Source organism: Podarcis raffonei, chromosome 15, assembly GCF_027172205.1.
Source record: "Podarcis raffonei isolate rPodRaf1 chromosome 15, rPodRaf1.pri, whole genome shotgun sequence".
Taxonomy (NCBI): domain Eukaryota; kingdom Metazoa; phylum Chordata; class Lepidosauria; order Squamata; family Lacertidae; genus Podarcis; species Podarcis raffonei.
In genome coordinates, this window is record NC_070616.1 from 8,662,994 (window position 1) to 8,686,068 (window position 23,075).

Here is a 23,075-nt window from a genome sequence, read left to right on the forward strand (position 1 = left end):
GGGGTGGAGGAGAGAGAAGGCATCACGGGAAGTGTAGTTTCCCTAGGAAGCATCCAAAAGCAAGGAGGGGGAGCGGGAGGGATGGCGCCAGAGACGTCGGCAGAGAAACGGGGAACCATTGTATTTTAATCAATTGTTTTATACATTATACACGCGGCGCTCTCATAAATGTGCAATTATTTGAGGTTTGTTTCTGATGCAAGGGACAAGCATGATTTTAAACAGTTTAAAATCAGGAGTGGGGAGCCTTGTTCATCTCAGGGGTCGCCATGGGCGTAGCCAGGATTTATGTTTTAATCGGGGGACGGGGTAGAATCTTAAGTATTTTAAGTTAAGTTAAATATTTTAAGTATTTTATTGATTTACTTGGTCGGGAAGGCAATTGCACCCGCTCCCCCCCTTGGCCAATAATAATAATAATAATAAATTTTATTTATACCCCGCCCTCCCCAGCCAAGACCGGGCTCAGGGCGGCTAACACCATTTGTTGTTATTATTATTATTATTAGCCAAGGGGGGAAGCGGGTGCAATTGCCTTCCCGACCAAGTAAATCAATAAAATACTTAAAATATTTAACAACTTAAAATCCTTAAGATTCTTGTTGTTTAGTCATTTAGTTGTGTCCGACTTTTCGTGACCCCATGGACCAGAGCACGCCAGGCACTCCTGTCTTCCACTGCCTCCCGCAGTTTGGTCACACTCATGTTTGTGACTTCGAGAACACTGTCCAACCATCTCGTCCTCTGTCGTCCCCTTCTCCTTCATGGATCACTGCCTTGCCGTGGCAAAGGGGCTTGAATAACTCAGAGAAGCTATGAACTATGCCGAGCAGGGCACCCAAGATGGACAGGTCATAGTGGAGAGTTTTGACCAAACGTGATCCACCTGGAGGAGGAACCGGCAACCCACTCCAGTATCCCTGCCAAGAAAACTTAAGATTCTACCCTCCTCCCAATTAAAATATAAATCCTGGCTACTGCCATGGCGGCCCCTGAGATGAACAAGGCTCCCCACTCCTGATTTTAAACTGTTTAAAATCATGCTTGTCCCTTGCATCAGAAACAAACCTCAAATAATTGCACATTTATGAACACCCCGCGTGGGGTGTTTCATGGTCTACTACTTTGGTCTTTTTTTAAAAAAAAATATTAAAGGCGATCGACAGCTCTGGACTCAAAGCTTTTGCCTGGCAATGGAGGGGGGACAAAATGGGCAGTGCATGCTGGGAAATGTAGTCCCGTCCGCGGGCGGCTGCCGGCGCGCGCTGCTCGCTGGGATTTGTAGGCCGAGGCGCCTGACTGGGAAGGGCGGCTTGTAGCTGGAGCTGCTCGTTCCTGAGCTCCGCCTTTCGGCCGGGTCTGGGAAACTTGAGAGGCGCGCCGGCTGGCTGGTTTCGCTCGCAGCCGGTTCTGCTCAGCCCCCGTCGCCTCCCGGTGCGAGGCGGAGGCCTTCGTGGAGCAGCAGCGCCGGTTGACTCGCCAGTCGGGTAAGGTAAACAGCCGGGGGTTGGAGGGGCCAGTGGGGAGGCGGGCGGGCCCGCTTGAGAAAGTGGTGTTGTGTTTGCGTTTAGCGGGCAAGGAAGTGGGGCGGGAGGGCGGAAAGTTGGCTGGCTGGTGGGTGGGTGAGTGAGTAAATTTGGGCGAGAGAGCTGATTGGCTATTGGAAGCGGGGGGGGGGGTCAGAAGTAGGTCAGCCATGGAGGAAAAGGGAGGTAAATATTTGGGGAGGCGGAAATAAAGAATGGCTGCTTTCTCCTGCGTGGTTGCTCCTTTAAACAGGGGTAAGTGGGTAAGGGGTAAGTATAGTTAAAGCTATGGTTTTCCCAGTAGTGATGTATGGATGTGGGAGCTGGATCATAAAGAAGGCTGATCGCCGAAGAACTGATGCTTTTGAATTCTGGTGCTGGAGGAGACTCTTGAGAGTCCCATGGACTGCAAGAAGATCAAACCTATCCATTCTGAAGGAAATCAGCCCTGAGTGCTCACTGGAGGGACAGATCCTGAAGCTGAGGCTCCAATACTTTGGCCACCTCATGAGAAGAGAAGACTCCCTGGAAAAGACCCTGATGTTGGGAAAGATGGAGGGCACAAGGAGAAGGGGACGACAGAGGACGAGATGGTTGGACAGTGTTGTTGAAGCTACCAGCATGAGTTTGACCAAACTGCGGGAGGCAGTGGAAGACAGGAGTGCCTGGTGTTCTCTGGTCCATGGGGTCACAAAGAGTCGGACACGACTAAACAACAACAACAAACAAAGTGGGAGCAGGAAGTTCCACAGGTGCTGCGCTGATAGGGAGAGGCGACACCGGTTTCTTTCCTGCTGGCTGTTTAAATCAGCAAGAGAGCCGGTTGGCTGCAGAGCTGGGGTCGATAGAAATCCCACAGTGTGGCCGAGAGAGGCTGGGGAGGCTGTACCTGTTGGATTTCTGCTGGCTGTTACCAACCTGCAAGAGGGCCAAGTAAATATGGAGCACCGGAGAGAAAGGAGACTTGCCATTCACCCTCCCTTTTGAAACCATCACGATGCAGAGATTTTGCATTTGGGTGCCTTATTGCAATTCATTCCCACTCCCTGACCTCCGTTTTTTTAAACTTGTAAACCTCTTCCCTGGCATCTGTGAAGAAGAAGAAGAAGAGGAGTTTGGATTTGATATCCCGCTTTATCACTACCCAAAGGAGTCTCAAAGCGGCTAACATTCTCCTTTCTCTCCCCCCCCCAACAAACACTCTGTGAGGTGAGTGGGGCTGAGAGACTTCAGAGAAGTGTGACTAGCCCAAAGTCACCCAACAGCTGCATGTGGAGGAGCGGAGACGCGAACCCGGTTCCCCAGATTACGAGACTACCGCTTTTAACCACTACACCACACTGGCTCTCAGTGACCCTCCAGGCCTCTCTTTCTGGCCCTTGAAACTTTGTTGGGGCTGCATCCTCTACCAGCCCTGCTTCACCCCCAACTCTTAAGTGTTTTCGCTGGGCTGGGGTGTGTGTCCTTGAAGAATGCCTCTTGCTTCCCTGACTGGAGGATTAAGAGAGGGGTGTGTGCACACAGTACAAATTTACATTACTTGCTCCTCCACCTTTTGCATCTGGGTCTTCCCATGCTGCCATGTGGACTTCTGAGGATTGCTCACAGGGGATGTGGCCCTTGACTTAAAAAACACCCCCCATCCCTGATTTAATTAATATTCTTTTAAAGTTTTCACACATTCTTTTCCTGCAGCCTGTAACCATTACCGCCTTGGTTCTTCCCAACGCTCCCTCAACTGACTGACCTTTTTTACAGTGTTAGCCTAACATCTGCCCCTCCCCTTCAGCCATTCATTAAATCACATGAATGGATGGGTCAGTGATAGTTAAGTAAATAGGCAACAATGCAGAATGGGGAAATCCGGTGTGTAGAAAGTAAGCTTGAAAGGTTCCGATTTCCCTTTTCAACATGGGTGTGTGAGATGAAGCCTGGTTTTGTTCTGTTTTTCCTACATGAGCGTTGGCACTTGGTGAATGAAGCTACTATTGGTATATAATTTTTGCCTTCCTTGCTGCCTTGGCTGAGATTCTTTCCCCTCAGGGGAGGGTGATGTTGGGTCAGAAGGCTGAAGCCTAATATTTAAAATCTACATATCAATATGTTCTGTACCGGGCATAGGCAAACTGGGCCCTCCAGATGTTTTGGGACTACAACTCCCATGATCCCTGGCTAACAGGACCAGTGGTCAAGGATTATGGGAATTGTAGTCCCAAAAACATCTGGAGGGCCGAGTTTGCCTATGCCTGTTCTGTACCAACTATGTCAGCTCTTGGATATGCCAAGTGTCTCAATGCAATGCTTACTTATTCCAGTCCTTTATCCAGAAGCGTGAGAACTAGACTCTTTTATTTTTAGGGAAAGGGTCACAGCTCAGTGACAGGACACCTGCTTTGCATGCAGAAGGCCTCAGGTTCAATCCCCAATAGGGATTGTAACTCTGGAGAGCCACTGCCAGTCAGTGTAGACAATACTGTGCTAGATGGACCAGGGGTCTACCTCTGTACAAAGCAACTTCCTGGGCTCATAAGAGGAATGTCTGGTGTTGGGCCACGTAACTGCATTATCGGCTCATGGACCCACTCATAACTCAGTTTGCTGGAGGACACAGCACACAGACTGTTTATTATAACCACTGCATTCTCCCAAAGGTCACTTATCTCTGCATTCCCCTGCAATCGAATATTTCCGTGGCCGTTCTTGGTACAGCAGGCTTCTCACGCCCTTTCCCAAATGCCATCTGCATGCCACGCTTGGATATGGAAACGGGGCTGCTGGAAATAGAAGCTTGTTAAGCCTTCAGTCATTTCCAGTTTGTGTGTGTGTCACAAATGCAAAAATGCACCGGAGGACTAGGGGAAGCAGAGGAAATGCTTCTATTGTGTGGGACAGTCTTGAGTCAGGCCCATTACGTCATCCTGGAAGGCTGGAATGGGGCCCCAGGTTCCTGCCGCTGTTTGGAGATGCATGGATTGAGTTGCGGACTTTGGTCTCATCCAGACGGCAGTTTACTGATCTGCCGGCTGGCTGGCGCTCTGCACCATTGCACCTTAGAAAAGGCAGGTACCTTTCCCCCTGTTCCCCTCCCTCTTTGCCTAGTGCCAGCTTTTATAGAACTTTTCGCAGCTGCTTAGGTATTACACATCTCAATTTGTCCTTGCGGCACCCCTGTAAGGTTTTTATTCAGGGTATTGTTCAAAAGTATTTTTGCTCTCCTGAAAAGGCCTGCTGCCCCTCAGGCTTCCGATCCCAGAGACTCAGCACAAAAGGAAAAGGGATTGGGCTGGAGGAGGTGGAAAGCAAACACAAGTGCTGGTTCTTAGGCAGAAAGTTCTTCTCGATGGTCCTTCTGGTGGGAAGAGGGGAAGCTAGCTCCCTGCTTTTGCTGCTGCTGCTTGGCCACTGAATGGGCTTGAACTGCTCTTCTCTGGGGATTCAGCCTCCCAGTGGCAATTAGACCCCTGGCTGATGGCAGAAGCCAGAATGTGCTGCCCATCAGCTCTGCAGTCCCTGGGCAACAAATACATGAAGATTGCTGGGGCGCCAATTCCTCTGCCCTCTTTTTCCATTCTCTGCTGGTGAGACCACACTGTCCTTTTCTTGAGCGGTAGGGCTTTCAACAGCCAGCCTGGGAACTTGGAGCTAGTGGGCTCATTGCCCTCATTGTAATCACAAGGACTAGCAACTTGGTTTCGTGAGAAACCTGGCTTTAGCAAATGTTCTAGATGGCTCTTTGATAAGGCTTTAGAATGATGTCCTGCTAGGAAGCTTTGCTTTTGGAGAACTCAACGAGCGTTGTCTGCACTTTTCCGAGCCTCGTCCTCTTGCAGTCATTGAGGGCCGGCCACTTGCTTTTTGCAAGTGCTGCATGGAATGAGGCTGATGTGCCATTTGGTTTCCAGCTTCCATTCAGGGCACTGCCATTAACCGGCAACTTCCAAAACGGTTTGGGATGTGGGTCCCTTGGGGACAATAACCTTCTGTACATTTCTTCTGGCAGGCTCTGGTCATCCTCACCTGAGCCCCAGATTCCCTCAACCTTGTGGGCCATGGCTGGTAGCAACCAGGCGGGAGCATTTTCTGTAGTGCCTTGGCAACCCATCCATCAATCATCTGACACCATAATAATGTCAGGCGACCACCACTCACCTTTTAATATTGGCTCCCAGGATTGTGGAGAGAGAGCAATCTCGTCCATTGAGCCCAGAAAGCTAGGTCACTAAGCCAGCCAAACCTTGGCACCTGCGTGGGCTCATATCAGAATTATCAGAGTCTTGCTTGTATTCCCTGTGCAAAGAGAAATAAAGTTCTGTTCTGGACCATCCACTATGTCTCTCATTTTTTCTCTCTCTCCCTTTCTCTGTTCAGTTTCTTGGCTTCAGGGGCAACCTGCTTCTGGGAATACTCTCCTTGCCCAGCCAGTGACCTCGTGGCTCTCCAACCTCCCCCCACAACCACGGCGGAGTCGGTCAAGCCCACCCTCTGCAGAGTTGTCATCTACTTGCAGAAGGAGATGTCCGGAGACACCTGCCTGGCAGCCGCCTGCCCCTCGCCAGGAGCCAAGCCCAAGGGCTGTGGCTTCAAAGGTGGCACCCTGGGCAACAAGTACGTGCGGCTCAATGTCGGCGGGTCCCTCTACTACACCACGGTGCAGGTGCTGACGCGGCACGACACCATGCTGAAGGCCATGTTCAGTGGCAGGATGGAGGTGCTTTCGGACAAAGAAGGTGAGCCATTGGCCAGTGCTGGCAGCCAGTGTTAGAAGCTTGGGTGCAAAAGCTAAACCTAGATTGTGGTTGCCACATGTCTTAAGCAACTTTTTTTTTTTTTTTTGCAATGAGATTTAGTATTACTGATGTTCTTATTCTTCATTTCATTTCTATACCACTTTATATTTTAAATTTAAAAAATCTCAAAGTGGTTTACAACACATTAAAGCATCAAATAAAACAGTACCTTTCCGAGTGTTGGTGCTGACCTTTAAAGCCCTAAACGGCCTCGGTCCAGTATACCTGAAGGAGCGTCTCCACCCCCATCATTCTGCCCGGACGCTGAGGTCCAGCGCCGAGGGCCTTCTGGCGGTTCCCTCATTGCGAGAAGCAAAGCTACAGGGAACCAGGCAGAGGGCCTTCTCGGTAGTGGCGCCCGCCCTGTGGAACGCCCTTCCAGCAGATGTCAAAGCGATAAACAACTACCTGACATTCAGAAGACATCTTAAGGCAGCCCTGTTCAGGGAAGTTTTTAACGTGTGATATTTTACTGTATTTTTGGTTTCTATGGAAGCCGCCCAGAGTGGCTGGGGAGGCCCAGCCAGATGGGTGGGGTATAAATAATAAATAAATAATAATAATATAATAAATTCTACCTGCCCGGGGTTTGAGATCTTGAGCGAAGGCCCTTGTCTCAGTCCTGCCCCCCTCACAGGCATGCTTCGTGGGGATGCAGGAGAGGGGCTTCTCGGTGGCTGCTCCCATACTCTGGAAGTCTCTCCCTAGAGAAGCCAGACTGGCTCCCTCCTTGCTGCCCTTCCGCTGGCAGGTAAAGACTTTATTGCTCCAACAGGATTTTGGAAACTGCTTTTAATGAAAGGGCTGGTGCCGTGCTGTTTTTATTGTAATTATTGGTATGTTTTTAAACAGATTTTATATATACAGTGGTACCTCGGTTTTAGATCAGCCTTGTTTAAGAACTGTTCGGTTTATGAACTCCGCAAAACCAGAAGTAGTGTCCCAGTTTGCGAACTTAACTCAATCTAAGAATGAAATCCGAATGGTGGAAGAGCACCGGCGGAGGGAGGCCTCATTAGGGAAAGTGCACCTTGGTTTAAGAACGGTTTCGGTTTAAAAATGGACTTCCGGAACGGATTAAGTTTGTAAACCAAGGTAGCATTGTAGCCTGAATTCTGTCGACGCTTACTTGTTTTCCAGTGATAGATTTTTCTGCGTTTTAACTGTTCTTGTTTTTATCTGTAAGCAGCCTTGATTACCGTTAGGGGAAAAGGTGGCGTATAAATAAATATAACAATGAAGAAGCATTTAAACCAGGGATGGGGCTGGGGCAAGCTTTTTCTTGCCTGTCGTCGATCAGCTTCCACTCCTACAGGATGCCAGCTCAGATTGCAGCTGTCTTGTCTTCTCCTGCTCTCACAGGCTGGATCCTCATCGATCGCTGCGGGAAGCATTTTGGGACAGTTTTAAGTTACCTCCGAGACAACACGGTTGCCCTCCCGAAGAACCGGCAGGAGGTCAAAGAGCTAATGGCTGAAGCCAAATATTACCTCATCCAGGGCTTGGTAGACCTCTGCCAGGCTGCCCTGCAGGTGAGAGCTGCATGTGCGTAGCATTAGGGGGACCCTTGGGGGTCATAGAATCACAGAACTGTAGGGCCGGAAGGGGCACCCAGGGGTCATCTAGTCCAACCCCCCAAATGCAGAAATCTCAGCTAAAGCCTCCATGACAGATGACCACCCAACCTCTGCTTAAAAACCTCCAAGGAAGGAGAGTCCATCACTTCCCGAGGGAGACCATTCAGCTGTTGAACAGCTCTTACTAGCCATCTATTCAGTGCAGGAATCCCCCAACTACAGCATCCCTGACAGATGGCTGCCCAGCCTCTGCCATGGGAATGGGCCATAGAGCACCTGGGTCCCAGGGTCAATCCCCAGCATCTCCTGGTATGGCTGAAATCCTGGAGGGCAGCTGCCAGTCAGTGTAGACAGTACTAGACTAGGTGGATCAATAGTCTGACTCAGTATAAGTCAGCTTCCTAAGGTCCTAAGTATCTCCTGCAAGTACCGTATTTTTTGCTCTATAAGACTCACTTTTTCCTTCCTAAAAAGTAAGGGGAAATGTGTATGCGGCTTATGTAGCAATTGTAGGCTGCGCAGCTATCCCAGAAGCCAGACCAGCAAGAGGGATTGCTGCTTTCACTGCAAGTGAATTATTCTGAGATTCAGAATATTTTTTTTCTTGTTTTCCTCCTCCAAAAACTAGGTGCGTCTTGTGGTCTGGTGCGTCTTATAGAGCGAAAAATGCGGTACTTCCTATGTCTCCCTGTAGACCAGCTCCTGCACTGATTTTGAGGGCCACCGACATTGTGAGAGACCTGCGGGTGTGGTTCCAGTCCCCCATTCCTCTTTTACACCAGCTGCAGGGAACCTTAGGCCCTTCAGTTGTTGCCAAACTACAGCTCCCATCAGCCCCGCAAACATGACCAATGATCAGGGATGGTGGGAGTTGTAGTTCAGCAGGGGCATAGGTTCCTCCACACCTGTTTTACACAGTTGGCAACTGTGTGGGGAGGGCAGTGAAGTGCATTTTTAACCACCTTCTTCAATTGGATCTTAGAGAGTGCTAAACTTTGAAACTCTTATCCCCTCGCAAGTGTGCTTAGCGTGGTTTTCAGGCTGGGTATTGACTTTTGCGTTTTGCAGGCTCATCTGTCCTGGGTGCTTTTAAGTGGAGATTCCTGCCTTGCTAGATGTTTTGCTAGATGACCTTTGAGGGGGGGTCCCTTCCAACTCTACGATTCTGTGGTCCCCCAAAGAAGGGGACACCGAACCTGCACTCACCTGCCTGTGTGCCTGCAATTCTCTTCCGCAGGACAAGAAAGATTCGTACAAGCCCGTCTGCAACATCCCGGTCATCACATCACCCAAAGAAGAGGAGAGGCTCATCGAATCTGCCATGAAAGTGGGTGCTTTTCCTTCCAGGTCTTGTTCTTGAATTTCCGGAGATGGGGAATTCGTGGGTTGGGGTACCCCAGGAAGACCCAGAAAGGGGAGATAGAAGGCTTGAGTGGAGCCCTTGACTGACAATATGCTGCTGAACCACAGCTCCCATCAGCCTCAGCAAGTGTGGCCAGTAGCCAAGGATGATGGGAGTTGTAGTTCAGCAGCATCCAGAGGGTCAAAAGGACCCCCACCATTTTAACTTTCCACAGTGCCCTGGAGCCAGCGGTGGGGAAACCCAGACCCCGGAGCCAAACAACTCCCTTCGGACCCCTCTGAGCTCCCGCCAGGCCAGATATCCCTCCCCAACCCCAAGTGTGTTTTCTTGGCTGGAACATATCTTTGAAGTGCAAAAATTCTCCTTGGGGGAGACTACAGGGAGGGGCATGTCAGTGTGTGTTGAAACTAACAGACTACACCAGGGGTCAGCAACCTTTTCCAGCTGTGGGCCTGTCCACCGTCCCGCAGACCATGTGGGGGGCCGGACTATAATTTTTTTGGGGGGGGGGAATGAACGAATTCTTATGCCCCACAAATAACCCAGAGATGCATTTTAAATAAAAGCGCACATTCTACTCATGTAAAAACATGCTGATTTTTTTCCATCCGCAGGCCGGATTGAGAAGGCGATTGGGCCACATCCGGCCCCCGGGCCTTAGTTTGCCTTCCCCTGGACTACACAAAGGCAATAGTTGCATGTGTGGCCCTGCCTACTTTGCCTCTGGCCCTGCCCACTACTGACATGTGGTCCTCAGGAGGTTAGCCAGGAGGGAATGTGGCCCTAAGACAAAAAAAAGTTCCCTTTTACTGTTTCTGAAGAAACAGGGAGCCTCCTGGCTGCCCTTGGGTATGTTTGCCGCTGCTGCCGCTGCCGCTGCTGCTGCTACTGACAAATAGGCTCAAAAAAGTACCATAGGAAGGGGGCTCATCAGAGACCCCTTTGCCCAGGAGAGGCCCTGACTGGGCAGCATGACCTAGCCGTCTTCTTCCTCAGTCCGTAGAGCCCGAGACTTAATCTCAGGGTGGTGAGTTTGGGCCCCACGTTGGGCAAATGATTCCTGCATTGCAGGGGGTTGGACTGGATGACCCTTGTGGTCCCTTCCAGCTCTATATTTCTGACACTTCCCCTCTTCCTTCCAGCCTGTGGTGAAGCTGCTGTATAACAGGAGCAACAACAAGTATTCCTACACAAGGTAAAGTCTCTGCTGTCTCCCTGAGAACATAAGACAAGGCTGTTGTATCAGGCTTGTGGCCCGTCTAGTCCAGCATCCTGTTCTCAGAGTACTTTGAGAAGTATCTGACACCCTACCCACAGTGTTGAATTTATTGTTTCTGGTAGTAGATGTGAAGGACGATGAACCCGGGCTTATTTCATATTTATTCCATGTTGGTTTCAGCAGGAGCAAACCTCTCTCTCTTTTTATTATTTGGAAAGGTTTGATTTAATTGCTGTACGAAACAGCACAGCTCTCCCAATTTAAATTTAAAATACCGGGGAGGGTAGGCAGTTAATAGGCTGATCTGCGATAAACAGCTTCCTATTTATTTTATTTGCCCATCAATCCTAGCATTGTCCACTCTGACTGGCAGCAGCTGCCTATAGTCGTGGCCATACCTGTTACCAGTTCTTTTCTTTCTTTTTAATTTTTATTTTAACTGGAAATGCTCAGCCTGTTCTTGTTGAGTACCTGGGGCAAGCGGATCTTCCACTGCTCACTTGGTCTCCTTCAGATAAAGAATGTGAGGACAGGGTTCTTGTGCTTGGGATGTTTAGCATGTGAAGACTAGCATCGTGTAATGGGGTTGAAGTTTCCAACTAGGGAGCCCTAGGTTCAAATACCTGCTGAGCTGTGAATCTTGCCAGGCAGCTTTGGGTTAGTCAACCATCTTCTCAGCCAAACCTACCTAAAAGGGTTATTGTGAGGATTAAAATGGTGAGAGGGACATCTGAGCTCTTTTTTGGGGGGGGAAGGCAGAATCCAGATGTGAAAAAATGGTTATTTACTCAATTTATATCCTGCCCTTCCTTGCAAATGAGCCCAGGGCGGAAAACACATTATGGTAACTTCTCTTTAAAAAGCATTCCAAAAACAGTCAAAACATTCAACCAGTGCTTTCAGGGTTGCCAGGAACTGTGTCTTTCAGCCATCAAACACCTGGGGGAAACAGGAATGTTTTTAACATCCTCCTGAAAGTCAATAACGAGGGTGGGCGACATACCTCCCCAGGGAGGGCATTGCACAAACAGGGGAGCCGCCACCAAAAAGGCCCTGCCTGTCACAAGCCGATGATCCACATACGTCATTCTTCTTTTTTAAAAAAACATTGTTTCAGCACTTCCGATGACAATTTGTTGAAGAACATAGAATTGTTCGATAAGCTCTCCCTCAGCTTCAACGGGAGAGTCCTCTTCATCAAAGACGTGATCGGGGATGAGATCTGTTGCTGGTCATTCTACGGTCAGGGGAGGAAGCTGGCCGAAGTCTGTTGCACATCCATAGTTTATGCTACGGAGAAGAAGCAAACCAAGGTATTTTAACCTTGCGGTTTCTGTTGGGGCCTGGGGCTATCAACACGGCATCCCTTTCTGTGTGGCTTCTTCTGGGCAAATTTCAGGGGAGGATTTTACGGTGCCTCCATAGGCCAGGGAAAGAGCCTATATCAAAGCACATGTAAGTAAAGGTAAAGGGACCCCTGAACATTAGGTCCAGTCGTGACTCTGGGGTTGCGGCGCTCATCTCGCTTTATTGGCCAAGGGAGCCGGCGTACAGCTTCCAGGTCATGTGGCCAGCATGACTAAGCCGCTTCTGGTGAACCAGAGCAGCGCACGAAAATGCCGTTTACCTTCCCACCGGAGTGGTACCTATTTACCTACTTGGACTTTGATGTGCTTTTGAACTGCTAGGTTGGCAGGAGCAGGGACCGAGCAACGGGAGCTCACCCCGTTGCGGGGATTCGAACCGCCAACCTTCTGATCAGCAAGCCCTAGGCTCTGTGGTTTAACCCACAGCGCCACCTGCGTCCCTCTCAAAGCACATGGATTATTAAGTTATATATGGTCCAAAGCACATGTATTGGACCATATATAACTTTATAATCCAATAAGAACATAAGACAAGGCTGCTGATCAGGCCAAGGGGCCCATCTAGTCCAGCCTCTTATTCTCACAGCGGCTTCCAGATTAATTTATTTCAGAAGGTTTGTGCACGTCTTGATTGTAAAAAGCAAACATAAAAAAATCTAAAACAACAAACATGCAAAACAGTAATATAAAACTTTCAAAAAGTTAAAATAACAATAGACCAAAGGCAGTCAAGGGAATTCTGGGCATTCTTGCTTTGACTGTCCCCACTGCGTTTGACTTGCAACAGTCGGAAGCAGGGAGGGTGTCATGTGAAACAAAAAAGCAGTGTCGAACTAACCAGTCCTTGGAGATGGGGAAAGCCGAGGGCTCCAATTTGACATGTTTGTGCTTTCTTTTTTTTGTTTTTTTTCCTTGAATTTTTATCAATGCTTGAAAAAACAGTATACAGAAATAAAAAATTAAAAAAGCAGTATACCAAAATAAGCAACAAATATCAAGCCTTTTTAAACATGAAAATTAAAAGTAAATAAATAAAGAAGAGAAGAATAAAAGGAGAAAACTTCCAATTTTCTGTCTATGAGCTTTAAAAATTTGTGCAAACTTTCCATAGCCAACCCTTTTTTTCATTCTTCAAAACTGATACCGCACAAGTTCATTTTCCTTATTGTGCAGAAAGCCCCTGATGGGTTTCCAATCATTAATAAATGTCAACAGTGATTTTTCTCTTAATTAAGTATGCCAACTTTCCCATCTCAGCCAAATCCATTAATTCCAACAGCTGTTCTTCTATAGCAGGCAATAATCAGTCCTCCCATCTTTGTGCATGTAACCATCTCGTCACTGTGATTGGCGATGGCTTTCTTTTGCGAGATTCTGCTGCTCCTAGTTATGGCGAAGGGTGTAAGGCGCTTTGGTGGAGGCAGAAGCTACAACCTCTTTCCCTGCCCTCAGCACCCCTGCTCCACTCTTGCTGTCTGGCGCAGTGAAGCAAAGGAGGCAGCAGAAGATTCTGGGGTGGGGAAGCAACTAAGCCCTTAACTTAGGCTTGTATTTACTTGAATAAGATTCAGCAGCAGGGCAGGGGGAAGTAGCTGAGAGGACTTACTCCCTATGGCCTCCGTTATTAGTATTTATTAAATTTGCTTGTCGCTTTTTTTCTTTGCTATGGCAAGTCAAAGCAGCTTATATTTTAAAAATCCATACATTAAAATAGGTGGTGGTGGTTATTTTTGCTCTTGTTCTTGTTTGCATTCTGTGTTTTTATTTTGTATTTTTAATCTGTGGACTGTCCTGAGATCTACGGCAGAAGGGCGGTATATTATTATTATTATTATTATTATTATTATTATTATTATTATTATTATTATTAATTGAATTTATATACCGCCCTATACCCGGGGATCTCAGCGCAGTTCACAGAATAAAATCAAGATATAAAACCACAAAATACATAATAAAAATAAAAACAACAACCCAATAGTCTCCCCCAAAAAACCCACCACATTTAAAAGGGCATAGGATGTAAATCACATCAACCAAAGGCCTGGTTAAAAAGGAACGTTTTTGCCTGGCGCCAAAAGGTGTACAATGAAGGCGCCAGGCGAACTTCCCTGGGGAGAGCATTCTACAGATAGGGAGCCACCGCAGAGAAGGCCCGTTCTCGTGTTGCTACCCTCCGGACCTCTCGTGGAGGAGACACACGAAGAAGGGCCTCAGAAGATGATCTCAGGGTCTGAGCAGGTTCATATGGAAAGAGGCGGTCCTTGAGGTATTGCGGTTCAATAAATAATAATGCATGAAAGCATCCTACTCAGTCTAAAAGGCCATAGCTAAAAAGCCAAAGGCCTGGATAAAAGGGAAGGTTCTTGCTTGACACTTGAAGATATGTAACAGGGGTGCCTGGCAAGCCTCCTTGGAGAAAGCGTTCAACAAACATTGGTGAATAAGGGCGATCTTTGGTGCGTTTGCTCCTCCTGGTAACCCCCTCGACTCTTTTCTTCCTCCAGGTCGAGTTCCCTGAGGCCCGCATCTATGAGGAGACCCTGAACGTCCTGCTGTACGAGACTCCCCGGGTTCCCGACAACTCCCTGCTCGAGGCGACCAGCCGAAGCCGCCCCCAGGCCTCCCAGAGCGAAGACGATGATGGCAGCTTTGAGCTGCGCGACCGCGTCCGGCGCATCCACGTCAAGCGCTACAGCACGTACGACGACCGGCAGATAGGCCACTAAGCCCACGCAGTGCGGGGGGGGGGGAGCTCGCAAGGGATGATGCCCTTTCCGCAAGGGTCCGGCTGGCTTCGAAGCAGGGGGGGCTGTCCTCTGCATCTCCACTACTTCCAACCCTGCCTCCCCAAGAACGTTTCTGTGCTCGGAACGGTTCCTGCCCTGTGCCCAAGCCGGCGTTCCTTCATCATGCTGGAGCTCCGCTTGGCTTCTGATTCCGGCAGAACAGATCAAGGTGCTCCGAAGGCCTGCAATCCACAATGCCAGCTTCCAAAACCTTACCGGCTGAAATTGTTCTTCTGAGACTTCTCTTCTAGAAGCTGCTGAACAACTTACTTCTGGCTCGAGAAGAAGCTGCGGTTTCCTTCCTTCCCCTTTGAGAGTGGTTTTTGCAGGGGGGGGGAACCATCTTGGGCTGGGTGGTCTCAGACTCTGCTTGGAGAACCCTCTTTTTTTGTTTGTTAGGTTTTTAGAATCTAGGTGCTCAGGATGGTGAGCAAAAGCCGAACACTAGTTTTCCTTATGTAGGGCAAACACTACACACATCCGTTACAGACTGGAAGAATTTCAGCCCCGAACCCTGACTTAAATATTTTGTTACATAATGCCAAGGAACAATGGGAAAGCCAACTGGGACTGGTTTCTGGTGAAAAGTGAGCCCATACTTCTACCCTGGTCCTGAAAGGATTGCGTGTCCGGCTTGGTGGGATGGAGAGGCAGAAGAGAAATGGGGGTGTAGCAAAATGCAGCCTTTTTCGATTTTGCCCTGCAAACCAGTTGAGGAGCTTACGCGTTTTGTGCATGGGGAGGGGGTGCTCATCCAGCAAGTTTGCCTGCTAGTCCTAAACATCTGCTATTGGTCAATGGGCATTATCATTAGATCAGAGGGCAGGAGTTCCTTTTTTTGCTTTCCAGAGCTATGTTCACTCTGAGTTGATTTGTTGGGGGGTGCGGGCCATGGCCCAAAGTGGGTGAGGCCACCGTCTCTACCTCCAACACCCTGCTCCTCTACCCCTTTTCCTCCCTTCATAGCGGACTGCTGAGAGAGAGAGAGATGGCTCTTGCCATGAGATTGAAACGACCCCTTGTAGAGTGAGACAAAGTGCACATTGGTGGAGGGACATATCCATTATACTGTTTGCTCAAGGTGCAGATTCGCTATAGAAACACAGTGAAAAGCCAGTGGGGCAACACCCTACTCGATTGCCAATCAGTTCAGTTTGGGGAAAACAATCACATTTTTATACTGCATTGTGTTTGTGGCAGAGAAGCCACACCATAATGAGTGTTGTATGTAAGATGGAGATGGAGGCAAGGATGGGGGGGGGGAATACTTTGGCCCCCTGCTGCTGAACCACAACTGGCCCCCGGCCATTGGCCCTGCTTCCTGGATAGGCCTTGGTTCATACTGTATGGGAGCAGTGGGTGATGGGAGTTGTGGTCCAGAACATCTGGCAAACACCACTATCCTGGCCACCCCTAGGTGGTGCTGCCAAAGAGCATGTGAGTTGAATTCTCCATGATGACTGCTAGCTATGCTCTATACTTCCCTGTTTAATCCACCCTCATTGCAGGCTGCCCAGGCCAGGTGCGGGGAACTGTTTGCCCCTCCGGATGTGGCGGAACTGCAACTTCCATCAGCCTCGGCAAGCGTGGTCAGCGGCCTGGGATGATGGGAGTTGTAGTTCAGCCCGAGGGCCAAAAGGTTCCCCCTGCGTGGTCCAGGCCAGCAGGTTCTTTGAGGTGCATAGGAGAGAGGAGGGCTGCTTCCCCACAAGTATAGGCTGGACCGGAATTTGTGGGGTCACTGGTAGCAGCGGTTAGCGGGTTGTTAACCCTCGGTGGTTAGATGGTGGTTAATTTTCACCCAAGGTAAGTCGCTGCTTCTGGTTAACCCATGTTTGGCTGAACGTGCAATGGGTTATATATCCGGTAACTCGGATCATGACATCTGTGTGCTCCTGGCACAGAACAAATAAACAATATTCTGTATCACACAGGCTTAATTTTCTTGTAACCTGTATACAATCATGGAAAGAGTTATATATATGTTTTTACATTTTTGTGGGAAGGAGCAAGCTACTAAGAAAGGCACAAGAATCCCATATCCTCGCAGCTATAGGTCTTGCCCAGCTGTTGCTTGTGGAACTGACTAGGAAGAGCATGGAGACATTCAAGGTTTTTCTAAATATCCATAAGGGCTAGAAACATGAGGTTGGGATGGTGTTTTAAAACCGAGGCTTGATTCTGAAGCCTGTGCTAGATTTCTCTGCTTGGGCATGACCCTGTGCATGTATTTATTTACTTATTTTACATATTATATACACACCCCTATTTGGGAGGGCTCAAGACTGCACTGCAACGGCTACCAATATGATTTTCTTTAAAAGTTAAAAAAGTGGAGATTCTTACGGTATTGCTGTATGCAATACCCAACCTTCCACTTGCAAAAAAAGGGATGCAATTGCCCCTTGATTATTTTTAATGTTCCAATAGGGATATTCTGCCCCCCCCCATGTCTTTCAAAAATGCTGTAGAATTAGATGTCTTCTGGCAAATTCAACATCTGTCATGTGTTCTCCTTTTTTTGCATCACCCAGTGCCAGAATGGAGCTTCAAAATACATCAGAGCCGAGTGCAATCACTGCTTACTCATAACTCAGCCATTCTCCTCCCCCCTCTCTCCCCATTTTTGAGCTATTTTCATAAGCATTTCCCGGGAGGAAAGAATGCAAGCCTCTCAACACAAATTTTCTTCCCGTTAAGACAAACGTGGGTCTTAAATGGAAAACGTTTTATACGTTGGTGGGGTCTGTAATCATTTTAAACAGAAATTCGCCCGAGGCCCTGCCTGCCTGCTGCAGGTGGCCTGTATGTTTATTGCAAGTGCATAAAATTCTGATGACCAGGATGGAAATACCTGTTCTGTCCTCACTTTTGCAAGGTCTGGGACTTGTCTAGTTGAGTGTCCAATGCACAAGTCCTTTCTATATTTACCGTATTTTTTGCTCTATAAGACTCACTTTTTCCCTCCTAAAAAGTAAGGGGAAATGTGTGTGCATCTTATGGAGCGAATGCAGGCTGCGCAGCTATCCCAGAAGCCGGAACAGCAAGAGGGATTGCTGCTTTCACTGTGCAGCGATCCCTCTTGCTGTTCTGGCTTCTGAGATTCAGAATATTTTTTTTCTTGTTTTCGTCCTCCAAAAACTAGGTGTGTCTTGTGGTCTGGTGCGCCTTATAGGGCGAAAAATATGGTAATTCTTCAAACTCCAGAGGAAATCCAGTACCAGCCCCCTAGATGTTTATTTGGACTCCAACTCCCATCAGCCCCAGCCAGAATGGCTGGCAACCAGGGATGTTGGGAGCTGTAGTCCAGCAGCATCTAGAGGTCCTCTGTCTTTGCAGGCACCCCCCTGTTCTCATTAGGCAGATGTGGAGAACCTGTTGTCCAGCCAGGTTGTTGCCGAACTACAACTCCCATCATCCGTGGCCACTGGCTGTGCTTGCTAGGGGCTGATGGGGATTGTATTCCAGCAACATCTGGAGGGTCAAAGGTTTCCCACATGTGCTTGGCCATGCAGAAGGTCCCGGGCTCCACCTCTGGCATCTCCTGGTAAAGCGAGGAATGTTCACCCTCCAAAAACCTGGAAGGCCACTTCCAATCAGTGCAAAATAACTGAGCTAGCTAGATGCTGGTCTCAAATTCAATCCCTGGCATCTCCAGTTAGGGCTAGGGATTTTCTCTGCCTGAGAAGCTGCTACCAGAAAGTGTCAACAATTCTCTGCTTGATGCACCAATGATCTGAATCCTATTAAGACAGCATCCTCTGTTCCTTATGTGTTCCAAAACTTTGGCGGGCTAGCTGGCTTAAATAAGGCTCAGTGTCTCCTGAGGACCAGCTCCCTTGGTCCTCAATTCTACATCCTTAAAAACCCACTTTAAAATCCCCAGAGGCAGGGATGGGGCAATGATGGGAGATTCAGTCCCGTAGCATGTGACGGGCCACTGGTTGCCTGCCCCGGTTTAGAGGTTGGTGATGAAATGGCATGTTTAACAGTTGCACAAAGTACTTGGCAGAGCGGCTCACGCCTGGCTTACTCAGCCAGCTTACTCAGAAGTAAATCCCATTAAAAGAGCAAAATGTGATTTGCTTGAGGCTGCACAATTGTCTCCTTGGTGCTTTAGTGCTCTTTCCTAGCTTGCTTTAAGAACTAATTACATTCCCTGTCAACAGTGTCTGCAAACAGCATAGAAGCCATGAGATATTGCAAGAGCTAAAAAAACCAAGCAGAAACAAATTTGGTTGTTTGCTGACGATACGCATCTTTGGGATGTGCAGGTTTTTTAGGACCCATCTTATGATTGAAATGTGTATTTAATAAAGGGTTTCCCAGGCGATCTCAGATCCAGGTGCTTCTGACATCAGAAGAATGTCATCCTTTTGATGGTTGCTTTGCTCTGGGAACCTCTTGATGATTCCTTCATTGACCAGGATGACAGGGCTTTTGTGGTGGTGGCTCCCAGCTGAGCTAACCAGTTGCTTTCAGAGGAGGTCTGCCAAATTTCAGCATCTTGGCCCTTTTGAAAACTGGATCTAAAGACTGCTCAACTTAGCCTTTATATTAGGGCTAGCCAATGTGGTGCTTGCCAAATATTATGGACTTCCCATTACCCTTGTCCACTGGCCATGCCCTAAAGGCTAGCAGGTTTATTGTGGCATAAGCTTTTGTGGTCTGCTGAGGCCACATGAATGCTTGTCCTCAGTTGGAAGATATGTACACAGGGGGAGAGTAACTGTAGGGAAATTGAAGCAAACTGCAGAGGCCAAAAGTTTGCTCTGCGATACCCTATACTAGAGAAGCACAGTGAATTTACAATGACATAACAGTGATGACACAATCTGGGTTTGCCCTGGGCAAGATAAGTGACTAACAAATTCAATAAATAAAATAATCTTCCTAGTTTTGTTATGCTAAGTTGACACCCAATTTAGGATACAAAGCCCTGGTGCTGATCGACTCCTAAACGAAGTATCAAACCCCAGATGGGCGGGGTATTATTATTATTATTTATTAAACTTCCAGTGGTGGTGCTGAAACATCTCAGTAAGCTGTTGCCCTCAAAACTTGCATTTTAAAGTTAGTACTTTTTCCACACCCACCAAAACAAAGAAGGGGGAAAAAGGACATAGGGCCAAATATACTTTTCTTAAAGCAATTTATTTTTAATTTTTTTTGTGTTTTTTTGATTGATGATATTTTAGTGACTATTTCTAACTTGTAAATATTTGACTGTTTTCAGAGATAGTGTGCAGAGGTTCAGAGTGTGTTTGCTCACTTGGAAGCTTCTCCTTTTGGCTAGCAATTAGATAGCAATAATTTCCTTGGCAGGAGGAGAAGTGTTAAAAAAAAAGAGTAAGAAGTGAAAGCTTCTTCGAAGATCCAAGCTCCCTTGTCGTTGTTTTCAAGCTGTAAGGAAAGTTTATAGCAAACAGATGGCAACGCCAGCCTTAGAAGGAGAAGTGGTTTGAGCTTGCCACAAGAAACAGGACTCGGATCTAATTTCCATTCAGGAACGTTAACGAAATTCCCTCTGCATTTTTATTATTGTTCATTAAACTTTATTAATTCTCAAGAAACATATGGCAACCACACCAAATAGCAAAATATAAACATTATAAACACCTGTCATGTAGAACTATTAATATTTCACCATGCAGAAAAGCGATTTTATTCATCCACATTTATTCTGCGTTTACTCTTTCCAAATCCAGTTAGAGGATTCCATTTATCTTTAAAATTTCCTCTCAGCTTACCATCTCTCGCTCTCATGAATTCTGTAAGTTTGTGCATCATTGCAACCTTCTGGATTTTCACTAACTGTCCTTTTCCTGTTGGTGGTGACCCATTTCCCCACCCCATTTTGCTGGGAGTACACCCCAGGTAGTGTGGTTGCTGACCTTGAGCCAGACATCCTGGAGAGTGAAGCCAAATGGGCCTTAGAAAGCACTGCTAATAACAAGGCCAGTGGAAGTGATGGTATTCCAGCTGAACTATTTAAAATTTTAAAAGATGATGCTGTTAAGGTGCTACACTCAATATGCCAGCAAGTTTGGAAAACTCAGCAGTGGCCAGAGGATTGGAGAAGATCAGTCTACATCCCAATCCCAAAGAAGGGCAGTGCCAAAGAATGCTCCAACTACCGCACATTTGCACTCATTTCACATGCTAGCAAGGTTATGCTTAAAATTCTACAAGGCAGGCTCAAGCAGTATGTGGATCGAGAACTCCCAGAAGTGCAAGCTGGATTTAGAAGAGGCAGAAGAACCAGACACCAAATTGCAAACAGGTGCTGGATTATGGAGAAAGCTAGAGAGTTCCAGAAAAACATCTACTTCTGCTTCATTGACTATGCAAAAGCCTTTGACTGTATTGACCACAGCAAACTATGGCAAGTTCTTAAAGAAATGGGAGTGCCTGATCACCTCATCTGTCTCCTGAGAAACATTGAACACTGTGAGACTTCTGAGAGACATGTATAGGATCACGGGCTCGGTGAGGAGTCCAGTGTAGCTTTAAGCTGTGCACTCCTGCACTGATAGTTGTTGCTTGGATGCAACGACACATCCCTTTACCTGCTCTGCGTCCCTCAAGAACAAGAGGGGATGAGATCAAAAACACACACGTATGTTATACCCTGGCTGCTCCGATGCCAAACTGGAGGGATCAGATGAAAAAGATCCGGTAGCTGTTGTGCATCACTTGAGCATTCCATGAAGGTGGCAACATTATTCCACCTTCGTCTCCAAGGGAGATGGCCGTTTATGTCTCACATGAACAGTATATCCTGGTGAGAAATGGATGGTGAAAATCATTTAGATGTGGGGAGTCTAACTGCAACCGAAAGTAAAGTCACTTTGTTTTTAAGGGCATAAGGAAGATGCTTCTGCTGTCACAGTGGCCGTCCAGGCAGTTCTGGGAACCTGGAAAGCAGGACAGGAGCACAACAAGGCTCTCCCCACTTGGGATTCCTTGCTACTAATGTTCCTTTGTTGTTGTTGTTTTGTCATTTAGTTGTGTCCGACTCTTCGTGACCCCATGGACCAGAGCACGCCAGGCACTCCTGTCTTCCACTGCCTCCCGCAGTTTGGTCAAACTCATGCTGGTAGCTTCGAGAACACTGTCCAACCATCTCGTCCTCTGTCGTCCCCTTCTCCTTGTGCCCTCAATCTTTCCCAATATCAGGGTCTTTTCCAGGGAGTCTTCTCTTCTCATGAGGTGGCCAAAGTATTGGAGCCTCAGCTTCAGGATCTGTCCTTCCAGTGAGCACTCAGGGCTGATTTCCTTCAGAATGGATAGGTTTGATCTTCTTGCAGTCCATGGGACTCTCAAGAGTCTCCTCCAGCACCATAATTCAAAAGCATCAATTCTTCGGCGATCAGCCTTCTTTATGGTCCAGCTCTCACTTCCATACATCACTACTGGGAAAACAATAGCTTTAACTATACAGACCTTTGTCGGCAAGGTGATGTCTCTGCTTTTTAAGATGCTGTCTAGGTTTGTCACTGCTGTTCCTTAGGCATCCTGAAACCGGCACAACACTTAATTCCTTCCCCCTCTTCCTCCCCATTTGTTTTATTTACAGCTTCCTGGTTCAACTTCTCTGGATTGCAAAGCCCTTTAAGCAGGTTACAACCCCCTAGGAAAGCAAGCAGCTGCCGGTTAAAAAGAGAACTGGCATTATTGGGACCCTTTGCCCATTGAAAGGAATTGCGGTTGATTCCTTGAATTGGTTGGTTTTTCAATGAGAGGGGTGGAGGGGAGAGAGGGGCACACTTCCTTTGCTTTTAGATAGTGTAGGCAAAGAATCCTAGAACTGTAGAGTCCTATGGAAGGGATCCCAAGGGGTGTCTGGTCCAACCCCCTGCAATGTAGGAATCTCCACTAGATCACACATGACAGGTGTATGATCAACCAGCTTGAAAACCTCAGTGGAAGGAGAGGCCACAACTTTCTGAGGGTGCCCATTCCACTGTCAAACAGCTCTTACTGCCAGAAAGTTCTTCCCAAAACAACAACAAACCTGTGGTTACGTAAAACATACTCAATAAAGCCACAAGACGTAACCGGCTGTACTTCTGAATAAATAAGGAATACTACTCATCGTATCAAATTGTAGATTTCAACGGAAGTCTCATAAAGTTCAACGAAAAAAAGCAGAAGACCCAGTGGATCAGTTCATTCTCTACTCAGTTCATGCACAACGTCCATACATGTATAAGTGTTTATTCCACCTGTCTGTTCATAGAGTCCAATAATCCACATGAAGGGTTGTTATAGTTCCACAGAATCCTGTCACAGAGTCTAAGACGAGGATTTCCTGAAGATTAGCCTTGTTTCACCATCCTAGGCTTCATCAGTAGAACAGGCTCATATGTAATATTACAGGATAGTGGATCTTATGGCATAGTAGTGGTTCCTTATTTATTCAAAAGTACAGCCGGTTACCACAG

At 47.5% G+C, this 23,075-nt stretch overlaps 1 protein-coding gene across 2 annotated transcripts; it reads left to right on the forward strand.

Annotated features, from left to right (window-relative positions):
• The first annotated feature begins 1,224 nt into the window (after positions 1-1,224).
• TNFAIP1 (TNF alpha induced protein 1) lies at positions 1,225-15,115 on the forward strand. Of its 2 annotated transcripts, none has more exons than XM_053367198.1 (7): positions 1,225-1,492; positions 5,895-6,253; positions 7,676-7,845; positions 9,128-9,217; positions 10,396-10,448; positions 11,590-11,785; positions 14,347-15,115. In XM_053367198.1, exons 2-7 carry the CDS (start codon positions 6,040-6,042, stop codon positions 14,566-14,568), a joined length of 945 nt encoding a protein of 314 aa, XP_053223173.1. In that variant the 5' UTR covers positions 1,225-1,492; positions 5,895-6,039; the 3' UTR covers positions 14,569-15,115. The 2 variants fall into 2 exon arrangements, with proteins under 2 accessions (XP_053223173.1, XP_053223174.1); XM_053367199.1 differs by having other exon boundaries at positions 1,302-1,487.
• The last annotated feature ends 7,960 nt before the right edge of the window (positions 15,116-23,075 follow it).